This window comes from Mya arenaria, chromosome 9 (genome assembly GCF_026914265.1).
Source record: "Mya arenaria isolate MELC-2E11 chromosome 9, ASM2691426v1".
NCBI lineage: Eukaryota > Metazoa > Mollusca > Bivalvia > Myida > Myidae > Mya > Mya arenaria.
This window is the reverse complement of record NC_069130.1, coordinates 70,712,461-70,727,760: the sequence shown is the minus strand read 5'-3', so window position 1 is coordinate 70,727,760 and position 15,300 is coordinate 70,712,461. Positions and strand designations below refer to the sequence as shown.

The following is a 15,300-nucleotide window of genomic DNA, read 5'->3' as shown; positions in this document are numbered from 1 at the left end:
GGCATCGTAAGCAAATAGCTTGAACTTAGATTGGACTTTAAAGAATTGTGCTCTATGATAAAATTGTAGACATATGTTTAGAAATTTGTTTATAACACTTTATAAGCAACTCAAGTCTGAAGTTTGAAACACCGTGTATGTCAATCTTTTTGAAAATGGTACGGACATTAGCAAGTGTTCACTGACTTTTTACCTTCCCATGACGTAGTGAGTAATTAAGATGAAAGATGAAGGTGTACATAATTTTTTAGCAACCTCTTTAAGAAGAATGGTGAATACAAGATCTCAAAGCATTTCCTTGTTTACGAATATGATGGACAACTGGAACCTCATCGTTAACAAGAAATGGAGACCTGGGGGTCGGTATTCATAAAACAACTTAAGACAATTTCTTAAGCAAAGTTCTAGTTAAGTATTTCACTGGCCATATGATATAATAACTAACAACCATCAGAAATACTCTATTTCCATTGATTGTATTGAATATACTTATTTTATGTAACAAACACTCATACTTTTCTCTTAATATGACTTTGACTTTTAGGAAATCGACTTTAGTAAAGAAATGAAACAAGAAGTTCTATGAAAATGGCTTCAGGATTAAATTCAACATTAAGAAGTTGTGTGTAAGTGCAGTCCATATTACTTCGACACTGGTAAATGTAGTTTAGAATATATTACTTTACCGCATGCATCTTTATAAAGCTCATTGTTTTGTATTAATGTACATATGTTTTGATTGATACATTGTATGTTTAGAGTGAATTTAAGAAGTCAGAAGTATTTTGTTGTTTTCTTAATGCAGATGTATGGTTATTAAAGTATACTTGTTTTGCCTAACGAACTGAGATTTTTGTCTTACAACGTATTTGCTTATAAGATGTTAGATGTTCTGCGTCTTTTCTTTGGCCCTCTTGAATGCTCGCTTCTACGGGCGAATCTATGTTCGAATCACAGGCAATGCCAGTGTAAAGCCATGGGGTATCGGAATAACGAATCGTAACGTACAGTTTTGTTAGAGGAAAACAATAGCTTGTAAAGTTAAATGCGTTGACAGTATCATTTTAATTAAAGCAGTTGTCTAATATAAATCAGTGAATTTGGTACGAAGACTTTGCATATAAACAAAACATAAAAGCTTTGTTGCATTTCAAACAGCAGAAAATGACGATGGTAATGTTCAGGGTGCGTCGGCACCAGCATTGAAAAATGGTCAGGCGACGAGATTACGAATATGTCTAAAGGGACAGAAAAAGTTTCTGTGACATTTGAAGTACATTTGGAGTACCTTGACAGTAGCAATTCCTTGTCGAAACATCATTGTGTATCTCATGGTATGTAGTTGGACTGAATTTGAACGGTTTTCTTCTGTATCCTAACTTTTTCAACGATTTCTGTTATACACGCAGTGCATCTCTGGTAAGGAGGAAAGCATTTGTTTGATCAGCAATGTTTTAATACAGGTGACCTTTTAGTTTCCTATCCAAGCTTGAAATTATGTTCTAATAGTTTTGGGCTCGTATTCTTTCCCTTCGACTTTATGGACAGACAGAATGTTACTTGTTATATATTCACCCATAAAAGGATCAAATATTTGAATCTCGGAGTGTTTTTCTTTCAATATTGTTTTTGTTTTCGTTTTCGATCAATTTTCTAACATGTTTCGCTCGAAAGCATTACTTATTCAGAGCGAGACCAGTACTTTGGCCAGGGTTATTATCAGATTGCATGGCAACATCAGTAACGTTAGAATTATCATTGTCGGTTTGATTGTCTTCTGAAGTGTTAAACCATTAATTTCAAGAAATTCCTATATTTTGATTTGATTTAATAGTGATACTTTCTCGATTTGCGGTTTAGGATGTTACATTCATGTTTTCCTCTTTAAATGAGTCCTCCTTATTGAGATCAAAAGGATATTTGACTTATGACTTCCAGCAGTGCAGTGACTCACTGGGTGTGGACGGTTTAGATTTGTTTTCGCATAATTTGGTTTTACAACATTGTCAATGTTCTGATCAGTTTAAACTCATATTGTATTTCCCGTACATTTGCACATATATTTCAACTTCGATTTAAAAGTAGGGAAAAGGTTGAAATGAACTCAGCTGTTGTAAATTAGGTAATATTTTACTTCGTTTTATAAAAATGAGTGGGATGCATACTTTTAGTTTTATTATTTATCTCGTAGGAAACGAAAATATTTAGTTGTTTGTGAATCAATAGACCTTAACACAGGATCATCATGCACTCTTAAATCTGTTTACTTGTATAGCATAGACTGCCGGTTTATCAGTTGCATATGATCCACACTATTTCAATTTAATACAGTTGAAAATAGTTGATCAGAAGGTCGGATGTTCGTGAGGACTACGTAATTCGGACATACTGGCACACTTCGGGACCAACGGTACACAATATGCTTTTACTTTATTCCTTTCTAAAACATGTTATATTAAGGGGATATCGAGCCATGAACATGATATAATTTTACAATGTGAATTGTGTGAAATATTGTACAAAATGTGCCGTCAGATAATCGCTTAATAAAACCCTTACCTACTGAAGCTACTCATTGCCGGTAGGTAGCCATATGGGTAGTTCACAGTTCTTATTATTTGATTCATTTTTCTGTCTTGGTTTTAACACCACCTGGACTTCACTTTTACCACTGAAACGTTTCCTTGTGAAGCCTTGGCGCATCAACCATATATCGTATAATTATGTTTCTGACAACTTCTAGAATATTAACAATAGCTTACAATTAGAAGAGAGATCTACGTAAACGTCCATCATGATTATCATTGTAAATTTTAACTTCACTTACAAAAATGTTTTCGCTTTGGCCTGCTCCGGGTTTTAAGGAAAACTGAAGAGTGTACTTTTATTTTATTTCGCCCGTTCATCTTCTCAACAAAAAAGTAATGAACAATTCAATGGTCTTATTGCATAGGTAGCTGTCGAAGCAACTTCTATGGAACGGTATGTTGTGAGATCCCTTGGTAGTTCCCCATTTCCAAGTGTTTCTAACTATTCCAACTTTGATTGGGTTCAAACGTGCTGCGGATACGATATAAATACGAAAACCGGCGTTTGCACCACGACGGGAATACGAATAATAGAGATACGTTGTATGTCCGCATAAACTAAGGGAGTGCTGAGATATCTTTAACAATCCTCAATGCGTAGCAAATAATATTAGACTGTAAAGGCATATGACCATCTGAACTGAACTGTCATAAAACAAGTCGTGATCACCCAGGGGGATTCACGAGTACCCCCGAAAACTGCCCATGAACACCTATCCTATGCCCTTAAGACTATGCCCGATGAAGAAACCCTGCACTCAAAGTGCGCTATGAAAACACCCCAGCAAGCACTATTGCAGTTTTAAGGAATCTTGGTTTAAAACAGTCGTCGCCAGGATCACCGAAGACACACCACGGTTCACACAGATACCGTTACTAATTTGTTCACGATCTGTGAAGAATCACCTCGATTTTTGTAATCGTAAGCAGTAGCCAAAAATCGTAATTCCTTTAACGTCTTTGAACTAATACTAGACGGATACTAGACGGATACTCATTTGAACGGAATTGATGTAAATTGTGCAAAATAGAAAAACGGAAAATGCAACGTAATATTCCAAACATATATATATCATAAAACAGTATAATATAATATTTATTGTAAACAAATGTGTCTTCCCTTAGTTGGATTTCAATGCATATAATCAACCAACTTAGTAGGTAAAATCATTTTGTTTAATTTGCAGGAATTCATATCGGACTAAGAATGTGGCCAACTGGACGAATCATTGCAGCTTTCTGCTTGCTCAAATTCAGCACGGCATACCCTTACTTTCGGGACAAAATACCAAACGGCCATATAGTAGCAAATCCGTGTAATACGTCTGAGATATGGTTTGGGGTTGGACATATGCAGAGATATGGAAATGGAGAACTCGATGTATTTGGACATGACTTCCAAAAGCTTGGAATGGTAACTTAGTGATTTATTAACGTTTTCTCCCAATCTTAATACCAAGGGTAACGTTAACCTGGCATATTCCAGTGTAAATTCAAATTTCAATAAAGTATTGACTGAAAGTTTAAATGTTTAATCTAATATCGCTTTCAAAGTGAAATATATTTTAAAAAGATGCATATAATAAAATTCAAAGAGCTTTAAGTTTACTTTGAAGTACACACTATAATGGGAAATCCAAAATGTAAATAGCCCTTCCTTTCCAATTCAATACAAACATTTCCACTAGCAGACCACTGTCAGCCCAATTCCCACAAGCAAGGTTTTTAAGAGCATTGCATATTGATCATTTTAAAGCATTGCAAAATGCAAGAACACACTTTTCATGCATTTCCTCAACCTTCATTGAAAGATTTTTTGTAAATAAATTGTTCTACAATCTGTTAAACAGTTGCATTATAACTATGTGAGGGACCAAGTGCCTTAAAAGTAAACAAGAGCTAGTCACAAACTGTATCTACGACGGTAAATCTTATGCTTTGTTTGTATTTAGCCATATGAAGAATTCGACACGAGTCAAAAATATTGTCACAGCTGTAGTTATATTTATAATAGTAGAATTCAAAATGCTCGAAACTCACTTTTTCAATTATTTCACAGGGCGTTCACCCCTAAGGCATAAGCCCTCTTATCTCTGATATTTTATACGAGATAGAAACACAGTTAGATTATGACTTATTCCCGATTTCTGCTATATCTTACAACAATATAGTAGTGTTCATATAATAAATGAATACATTGTTGAATCTGTCTTGCCGTCCAAATACGTCTGGAATACGTCAAAAGAACAATTAATGCTTTTGAAATTGACATGTTGAACACTAGAATAGCAAATGACCGAGAATTTAGGTTATTTTGTATACTAGTCTTACATCTATGTTTCTAACCATGTGTCATATAGGTCGTAAGTAAACAATGATCATTTCGAAACACGACGCTAATTATTGCTTAACTCTGGTGCAATTAACTGTCTTAATGAACATGTACAGTTTAATATGTAATTGTACTTACCAAGTTGAGTTGAGTGTTTGTGCAAGTATCGTCAATTTGTTCAAATGAGTTTGTAACTGAAATTGTTAGCCTTGATGCCATTGGTCCTTGTCTCCGTCTTCTTGGCACAATTTCTTGATAGTCTTGAAGTTTTTCTTAACGATTCGTGTTCGTTCTTTGTAAAATGCATGTGAGCTTACTTCTCAAAGTGGAATTATGATTGATGTTTATGTATATGTATAATAAGTAAACAACCTCTAACATAGGTTGCTGTGTTTATGCGCATTTACGTCAGGACACCCAAGAAAACAAACTTACAAAATTCGAGGGGTGAAAGCGAAAAGTTTCTATCGTCTTCTTTTTTAATGTCACTAAGAACCTTTTCGCATTCACCCCTCGATATGAGCAGTGTGACTTACCCATTCCGCATTGGAATGTCGTAGGACCTTTTAAGATTATCTTGAAGACTTATATCTCAACATTTGTCTAATTCATTAGGTGGTCTTATAGTATAAGGTTAAACCGTTGAAGGGCAATTGTAAATACTTTATATGATAGTGACTAATTGGAGAATTCATATTTAATGATTAATAATTGGGACTATAGGTTCGCTCCCGAAACCACCCGATACAAATATTGAATATCTGTTGTTGGCCTTCTACAGTGCAAAAGTCGTTTGAAGGACAGAAACATTTCATATCATTTCATTTATTTAGTTTTGACGCTCAATATTTAGCAAGCACAATACATAATATGTATATGTGTTGCTGCAGTTAGGAGATGCGCAAATGGTTGGAAGGGAGGTTTTATCAGATTTCTAATAAAAAGCAAATTTTTCGGAAATGTCTTATTGCAAAATGAATATATTTTTGTATCAAAATAGTCAACACAACATGTAATTAAAGGATATTTGTTTACTCCCTAAAAAGAATGTTCCTAAAACTAGATAAAACATGATCTTTTGAAACGTTTGGCCTTCCCAACTTTTGTATTGTGGAAATCCCTTAAACCAGTAGAAAGATTTACTTGTCAAAGTCATGCTAACCACGAGTTAACAAAAATTCACCATGTAATAATCGCATCGCACACATTTGCATCCATTGATATCCATATTGTCTTCTCCAGGAATGGACAAAAGCTCTGTGCAGGATGGATTCTGACGGTGATGGTTTTACAAATGGTGAGGAACTAGGTGACCCGAACTGCGACTGGATCCCGGGCGGCAGCCCCTTGTACTCACAGGGCATCACACATCCCGGTATATAATTAAGTATATATTGATAATTCAATGATATAAATAAATAACTATTATAAAACATAAATTCCATGAGTGTTATAAGAAACATTCTTAAAAGATCGTCACGAGATAATTGGGTCATTGCAACGATATTCAGTGTCACGTATTTTCCCCCAGTAAGTAATGGAATATGTTTTTGAAAAGCTTTGTTATCAAAAGTATTGGAATGAAAAGAACAGAGATGATTAAAAAAACTACAATTTGGGGCTAAATAATGTGTATTATGTGGTTCTTCGTGATCATATAAATGACTTAATGATGCTTGAAAATATAAAACCACTTAAGTCGGTGTTTGTGGGCGTTGTAAATTCTACCATTGATGTCAATGAACAGCGGCAATTAAACCTTCTCAGGATGTGCTCTAAAGAATATCTCCTCTTGCAGAAAGTTAAATATTGTATAAATTTTAATGAACATTTTATACCATATAGGGTGGGGTTTTTTTTACATTTCAAATCTAAACGTGTTACAGGTGTCTGCACAATTCTACTGGCCACGCATGCGTTAAGCCAGGGTTTGATCTTAAGTGTGATGGGTTTCAATGTGCGGCAAAAGCAGGTACGTTTGTCTCTTTGGTTTTTAAATTTGCTTATTGTGAAATTCAATAAGAAGTTTTGCCTTCTGGGCAATTTAGTTTCCATTGCCTTGAAAATCTATTTAATTTATTTTACTGTAAATGTTCCGACGGGTTCTGTAGTCAATTGTATGCAACTTTAATAAGCTGCCCACATGTTATAATTAAGCTTGTTTGCATATCTAAATAATTTGAATGGTCAATAGCTTATTTTGGAAACATTTCGACAAATCCATAAACGTTTGGGCTAACTTCAACCCAACCAAAGAATTAACCAGTTTTGTACAAATGGATGCTGGGTAATACTTGTTTTAACAACTTTTCAAAGTTTGAAAGTAGATTTGAAGATAAAGAACTTATGTAAATCCACTTACAGGAAGCATTTTAATAAGCAACAAACAACGAATTCAAAGTGTCTTAACCTTATGCTTACATACAGGGTCCTTGTTAGCGTATTAGCTGTTGTGATTGTCCCTGTAGTTGCAATTTCTTTATAATACTTTCAGGAACTAAGGAACTCGAAATAATGTTCAGTGAAACTGATGTACCACAGCAGTCCAAGACATACAAGTGTCAGGCATTTGCTTTACCTATAGACAAAGACTACCACCTTGCGGCGGTCACACCGAACATTAGCAACATCAATCACGTACATCATATGACCTTATTGGGTTGCCGACGTAAGAAATAGGTTCTTAATATTATATGCACTTTTTGCCATTATTTATTTTATCTATTTATGTTTCAAGATTTCGTAGTGATTTTGTCTTGCTTGTTTAATATACAAGTTAATATGTCTGAAGTTAAAATATTTTTTTATGAACAACATTTTTCAACGGGTAGAGCTTTTACTATACACACCGTTAATCAAAACTCCTCGATTATTGTTACATAATGCTATGTTTCGTATTCCATAACCCACGTAACATACAAAATATCAAAATACACCTTTCGTGGTAGTTCTAATCAATTAGGTCATGGTGTTTGGTCATAGGTGTCGAAAAGACTGCCTGAATAGAACCATGAAAGAAATCAAATGGAACGTGTTTCACTATAGGTAAACGTGCCACAGAAGAATTGTCAATAATGAAAAGACATGAGGCAGATCGAAAATATTGGTTATGTTATGTGACACAAACTATCATCAGTAAGGTTTAAATAATTAAACGTAAGTAAAGAAGGTTGCTGTTACCGTAACCTCGAAGTAAGGGACATGGGTCTTGTGCGTGACCCTTCCTCATGCTATAATGTTTACTTTTGCCAAATAGTTATAAAATTCGACCATGTATGTGGTAGATATAATATTGACGGACACAAACTATTACCAGTAACGCTTATGTAGCACAACATACTCAGTTCAGATGGTTTCTGTGATATTGACTTTGAAGGTAGGGATAGAGGTCGTGTGTGCGACCCGTCCTTATGCTATGGTGGTCACTACTACCTAATGATCTTTAAATCCGGTCATGAATGAGAAAGATATAGATCGGACAAAACGAGACGGACGGACGTGAGATTCCTATATATCCACGACTTCACTTTGTGAAGTAGGATCTGATGCTTGATATAAGGTCAATTTGGTAAGGCCTGTTTGTAACATTTTTCATATGGGTTGTAACGAATTGGGGCGAAACTCGGTCACATTAAATTTGATACATTCAAGGTCGCAAATTAAAACAGTTTTATTGAAGATATAACTGAACAAACACTGATACGGAAGTAATTCGCTTAGTTTATATGTATAATAGGCCAGATCGAGTCACGACACACAGATGCACCACACGAATGCACGATGGGCGATAGAGCATCTTGTAGCGACCCACTATTGGTGTGGACCATAGGTGACCTCGGCGTTTGCTTCAGCAACAAACAAGCGGCTTGGCGTTTGGGAAAAACTGGATACAAATATGTTATGATAGAGGTAATTATTGTTCTTTACATTTATTTATAAATTCGTTATTATTCGAGATAGATAGCATATATACATGGGTTGTTCCATAGGTCAGTGACAAATACTATATCTTAAAATCCTTAAGTTAGATTGGTATTAAACGTTTTACACAATATTTAACGATTTTGAAATTGTTTTAGTAGCGGTTCGTATTATATTCGCATTCAAAGAAATTTCGATCTGTACAGGTTAAATAACCGACGTACGTTTGTCACAAAAACGGTTCTTGGTCCTAAACACACAGTCGGTTGTTTGGTAGATATTTTAGTGACAAATGAAAGTGGTTAGATTCGGAATAAAATATGAATTAATATAATACATATAATAAAATTAAATGCCGAGATGCGCGAATTTTAAAAGTAAGCGTATGCAACAACGCATACCCAAAGTGTAGTTTACGTAGATCGAAAATTATTGAGAGCGAAAAACCGTTAGGTCGCGCGAATAGTTTTAAGAAATAACTTTAATTGGTGATTTGGAAATCGCAAGGCGTTTTATGTACTTTGTGTTTAGACTGTTATTGGCACAAGATGTCTTCAAATAAAGAACAATCCGAAAAAGAAATGTATGTCATTTGCGTACGCGGTTGTCATGACAACCCTCGTATATGGATCACATCAAGTCGGTTGCCCCAATATGTGTTAACTAGATGGATGTTTATTGTTAATTTATCTTCATATTCTGCTATAATATGCTATAGCATCACCCCGAAAGCCTGGTTTTATGTTATTTTTCATATTATAATTATTTTATGCCATATCTACCTAATGCATATATATGTATATGGATTAAGAATAAATACAACTTGAAACTTGTATCTTACAATATGTTGCCGTTGTCCTGTGCCAGTATGCTATGTTTGAACCTAAATTGTTTAATATATCAACATAATTGTTTTGTGTTTACCTAGATGGATTTCACAAATTTGAAATATGCTTTTAGACACTTTATTACAACGAAAACCTAGAAAGCGGCGTGTTCGATGCATCCGGTTTGACGTTGCATTATACCGAATCTTTACGACCAAATGACCTTGGAGCCTTCTATGTGGGACAAGTTTCATTGGTTTATATTCCACCAGGAAAGAGAAGTTTTGAAGTCAGCGGGGTGTGTAAGGGATACTGTATCGGAGGAGAGTTAATGGAGGAAGAAATAACTATTATAGGAGGACAAACGCAAATGCGCCATCGTGGTATGTGAATAATGTTTGCTCAAAAGTATTAGGTTGTGTCGCAAAACGTTTTTGGAAGTACTTTGAGGAATGCTTATGACCCTCTCCTAGCAGCACATCAAACATTAAAACAAAGTTCTTTATCAGAATAATGTAAGAATGTCCGCCACAAGAAGTATCGCCCAAACCATGTCTGATGATTGACCTTCATATTCTTATCTCCAGACTTGAATACATAAGCACAAATGTATATCTTTAAAGGGACTAGACACCAGATGATCGGCAAATACAGTATTTTCTAAAACAAGCATATACTTGTCAATGCGGGCTAGGAGGCCGATGGTACATAAGTTTACATTGTTAAAGGAATAAACGCAACAATCATGTTGCTGTCTTATCTGAGTTTCCCCGTTTAAAATATCGCATAATGGTTTTCCAGTTTTAATCATATCTGTTTATGACTACAGGTAAATATACCGGCGCTGTTTTTACTTACTGGTATTTACTTGGCAGGCAACCTCAGTAAATTTCTAATTGAAAAAATGCGCAAAAACTGCGAAAGATGTATGTGTCGTTAGCGATGTGATACATCAGTAAGTAAGATTAAATCTGTTGAATACAACGATGTCATTTTTTTTTTTTTTTTTTACAATTTTTTTTTGTTGCAAGTGTATCATCTCTTGTCTAGTCCCCTTAAACCCACATTTGATTTGTTTACCAGGTTTAAAATGCTCTATACATTATTGAAATGAAGTATGATTTTTAGGCAAATCTGGCAAAATATATATCGGCAGAACTGACAAAACGACGGATGTTATAGTAGAAGATGACGATTACCACTACGATGACCCTAAAATACATATGTGAGTTATATAGTTAATACCATCAAGTGTCCCGTCTTATAAATACAGCTCCCTGAACAAACGTGTTGATGGCTGACCGCCCTGATTTGCCACAAATGATGTATCTTTTGAAATTTATTTCATTGCTGACTACTTATAAGTAAAGTAAATAACCAAAACTACGTCATACATAAGGTATTACCTTTTGTGTTTCTGATCTTCGTACATAAGGTATTACCTTTTGTGTTTCTGATTTTCATACATAAGGTATTACCTTTTGTGTTTCTGATCTTCGTTTCAGCTAAAATTGGACGTTTCATTACTTATTTATTAATCGTTGAAGGAAAGAAAAAAACATTTTCAAACTTGATGTATTTCGAAGACTATTTTGCAAAAAAACGTACTTCCTAAATATTTTATTTTCAGGTTTGAAACACCAAAGACCCTTGAATACGGAGAATCGTTGGGGGTAAATTGCACATATGATACCACTGGTGAATACAAAACTGTATTGTTTGGTAACGATGTGAACGTGAATGAAATGTGTTCCGGATACATTTACTACTATCCAAAGGACGGATTAAACGGATATGGTACGATTTCCACAATACCTCAAACAGATACTTTTTGTGGTCAAAAACCACTTTACGAAAATGGTAAAATTTACTAATAGTATACCTGTTACGATTACAAACATTACTAACAGCTATTGGTTTATATCACGCCTCCAACATAAATGACGCAACGCCATATCAATTGGTCCAGGACTGGACACGTGGTGAATCCATATGTTTCCAAATTGGGTCTCTAGTCTTTATTTAGTACCGAAATGGCGTCTATTTTCGATTCCGATGAATAAATGAAACATCTTCCAGATTGTGTTTGCGTCTTGACCAGTGTTAATAGGCTGTCAACGTGATATATACTTTACGCATAAGTCAAATGTAACCACGGTCCCCCCAGGTCCGGGGAATAGCGGGGACTTTGACTTTCGGTCCAGCCAAGCCCAGGTAAAATCCCCGCCCTGTGGGGACGAAGTGCTGGTAAAATCCCTGCCAAATGCCCCCGCACCACAGGGACCCTAGATAAGGCCCATTCCCCGCTATTTTTAACAAAACGACCGCAAGCACCCGGCACTGCAGGGCCATCTGCAAGGTAAAAACACGGTCCATTTTCCCGGCTATCCCCGGTATACGCCCTGACCTGGGGGGCCGTGGTCTCAATTGACTGGTGCATAAAATACGGGTTCAGTAGGTGACCGGGTATGGAATATACAAGGCACAAGAAACCAAGATGGTTTCCTTTGCCCCGTATATCCCATATCGGGTCACCTACTAACCCCGTAACTTATAATACTTTATACAATGTAAATCAGTTCTGATTTAATTCCAAAAGCATGCGTGGTGGTAAACAACATAGACTCCTGTGAAATGCGGAAGAATACCATTGCTGGGTGTGAGTGGCGGAATCTTTATAATGAGTCGTAAGTCACGGTTTCTAGAATGAATCTTAGAACATTTGCAAAAGTACATTTATACATGTGTAAAGGATTTGACCTGCTATATGGGTATAAGACAATTTCATCAAAATAAACAATTATAGCATAAACGTCATTTTCTGAATGTTACTTTTCATTAGTGTAGATGAATTGTTTGGGATTGGTAAATATTTTGATACATACATTTTCTAGTTTCAAAAATATCGTAGTGAAAAAACTATCGTTAGTATTCATCTATTTTATAAACGTTTTATAGCATATTGTGTCTATGTTAAATTTTTCAAAATTCTGAATGGTGCATCAATGATACTTAAATATATAGAGGCGTTTTGATTCTATGGTCATATTTTTATTTAAGCACTGTTCAAAGTCAATAGTTTAATGTCTTCATTTTTGTTTATATGTTATACATGCTAACAAGTATCTTATATATTATGTAGGCACCCTGACACAATGAAGGCAATGAACAATGTCGCTACCAAGTGCGTGGCTGGCAAATGTCTGCCGGAATGTCAAAGCGTCGCGGAATATTACTCGAAACATCCCTGTTATTCCGGCGAGCTACGGGACTATCAACTATTATATGCAATGCCCAGCATGCAGGATGTTGAAATGAATGCTAGACAACTCGACTTTTGGCTTCGATTGCTTTCATGTGACTCTTGCAAAGAAAACGGCACCAGTGCTGCGATGTTCCATCACGGCAGTGGCTTTATTCTGTTAGTGCTGGCTTGTTTTGTTTTTTTATTGCTTAACATGCAATAATGCTAGCATTGCAGTTAGTCTCTCTTACTACGTCTTCATATAGTCTAATAGTGAATGTATCAGGAAGAAAAACAAAATGAAAATAGAATTAAACAATAAAAAATAATTATCCTATCGAATATTTTTTGAGATGTCAAAACGGAATTAATCAAAAACTTTACGAAAAGTCTCCTGTACATGAGGCGGCATCGGACGGCTCATGAAGCGTTTAAAGATAACCCCACATCTCAAGAAAACCATCCGCGAACTCCAACACTCACTTCTATCGAAAACGGTGTTGAAAAATAAAACTATCAAGAAAATAATGAAGCCAAAGCAAAACATTCATCTTTGGATAATAAGAGCACCAATTGGGTGAGCTCGAACGCCGACCTCTGAGGAAAACTGGCATAAAGGCCGTACAATGTTAGTCAATTATTATCGAATAAGTTGAAATCAGCAAATAATACTGTTATAACATCGGTTCAATTTGTTTTTTGAAAATACCATGAGGGCGATCAGAGAGTCTATTTGGAGGAAGTAATTTTTCATTTTACTTACAATAGCTTTTTAGCATATCGCCTTAGGATTCAGGTAATATGTACTATTAAACAATCAGGGATTTAAATAGTTTTGTTAAGAGAGCATGCCGTAATGCGATATCTAAATATGTACTTAAGCAGCTAAGCAACCATTAATTTACTACGGGAACAAAATCACCCACGTCTAAACACTAGCGTGAACGTGTGACACTGATAAAAATGCCAAATGAACATATTCGTCCCACATCTCACATGAGTTACTGAATAGTTATTAGTCGGATTTTGCATACGTAAACCTAATCATTATACAAGCAGCTTGCCCTTGGTTTTGTAGCTTTATTTATTTTGTGTGAAAATAATGTTAAGCTTAAACATACGTACACACTCAAGTTCTGATATCAAATCGCATGGTATGGACACCGTAATTAAGAAGGATTACGCATTTCAAACTTAATATTTTGGTTCATACACTAATAATGATGTTAGCAGCTACGTCCTATTTGCTATTGCACATACTGTTGTAAGCAAGGACATGCAGGAGTACCGGCTAGGAGATTATTGCGTTATTGACTACCTAACTACTATACGGTTAAAAGACCCCATATTGATTAATAAACGATATTTTTACTATATATTATGTTATTTTTGTTTTAGGAATTTGTTCCAAGTTTGCCATTTATGTCATACCCCTATTGACCCCCCCCCCCCCCCCCCGTTATAAATTACAATAAAGGGGCAATATGTAGGCGAGTCCGTCCTCTTTAGTATCATTTATTGGCATAACCACGCACCTTACCCATGTATCTTTGCATTTCAGGACCAATCTAATTAGTCATAAGAAATATCTTACACAGGTAACCGTGCGTAATCATTTAAGCTTAAAAATAGCGACTACCCGTATCTGAGTCCGAAGTTGGGCGAATGTTAGCCCAACTGCCGAAATTACATTGGTACACTGCCATTTTCCTACGTCAACCTCTTCATGGTCATGTGGCCGATGGTTCTACTTCAGATTGAAGGCGTTGTTACATTGACTCAACGTTTGTAAAACATAAAAAATGACGATTACTAAGTTGTTCCTACGTCGGACTGTTGGGACGCTGTCTATTTTCTTTATTTGTTGTTGCTAATGTTCTTTTGTTAATTTAAGTCAATTATGTTGTTGTTATTGTTGTTGGTTTCATCTGTATTCGTGCCTTGTCAGCAACTGCTATACATAAATCGTTTGTGTTGCTCTGTCAACAGAAACATAAAACAGATAGTAACTCTAAATGTTATCTTTGATCGCATTTGTTAAGGTTGAAATCTGTTTGGAGGCTTCTAAATATAAGAGAACGTGTGATGGGATATACATGTGATGCCCGTATGCACTGACTTGTCGTTACTTCGTACAGTTTATTTCGCCATACTGAATCGTTTCTCGACGTCATTTCTTCTTTTTTCGTTAATTTAGTTTTCAATTATCATAATTTAAAATGAACCCATGTGCAGTGTCGAGTATATATTTCTTATCCGGTTCATTAAAATTTGTATTTTTTTCATTTTAATTATTGACATCGCAAATATGTTTAACTAGTTCCGTATCCAACCTTCTGGTACCTAATAATGTAACAATATTTAAAGCTAAATTAAGATTAATTCATC

The 15,300-nt window shown here is 35.4% G+C and overlaps 1 protein-coding gene across 1 annotated transcript; it reads left to right on the top strand.

Annotated features, from left to right (window-relative positions):
• Nucleotides 1-2,028: 2,028 nt before the first annotated feature.
• LOC128246330 (MOXD1 homolog 1-like) lies at nucleotides 2,029-13,596 on the top strand. The gene is made up of 12 exons (XM_052964521.1): nucleotides 2,029-2,122; nucleotides 2,332-2,410; nucleotides 3,776-4,002; nucleotides 6,163-6,269; nucleotides 6,807-6,892; nucleotides 7,415-7,588; nucleotides 8,657-8,829; nucleotides 9,802-10,051; nucleotides 10,797-10,893; nucleotides 11,299-11,465; nucleotides 12,268-12,355; nucleotides 12,811-13,596. Exons 3-12 carry the CDS (start codon nucleotides 3,796-3,798, stop codon nucleotides 13,133-13,135), a joined length of 1,674 nt encoding a protein of 557 aa, XP_052820481.1. The 5' UTR covers nucleotides 2,029-2,122; nucleotides 2,332-2,410; nucleotides 3,776-3,795; the 3' UTR covers nucleotides 13,136-13,596.
• The last annotated feature ends 1,704 nt before the right edge of the window (nucleotides 13,597-15,300 follow it).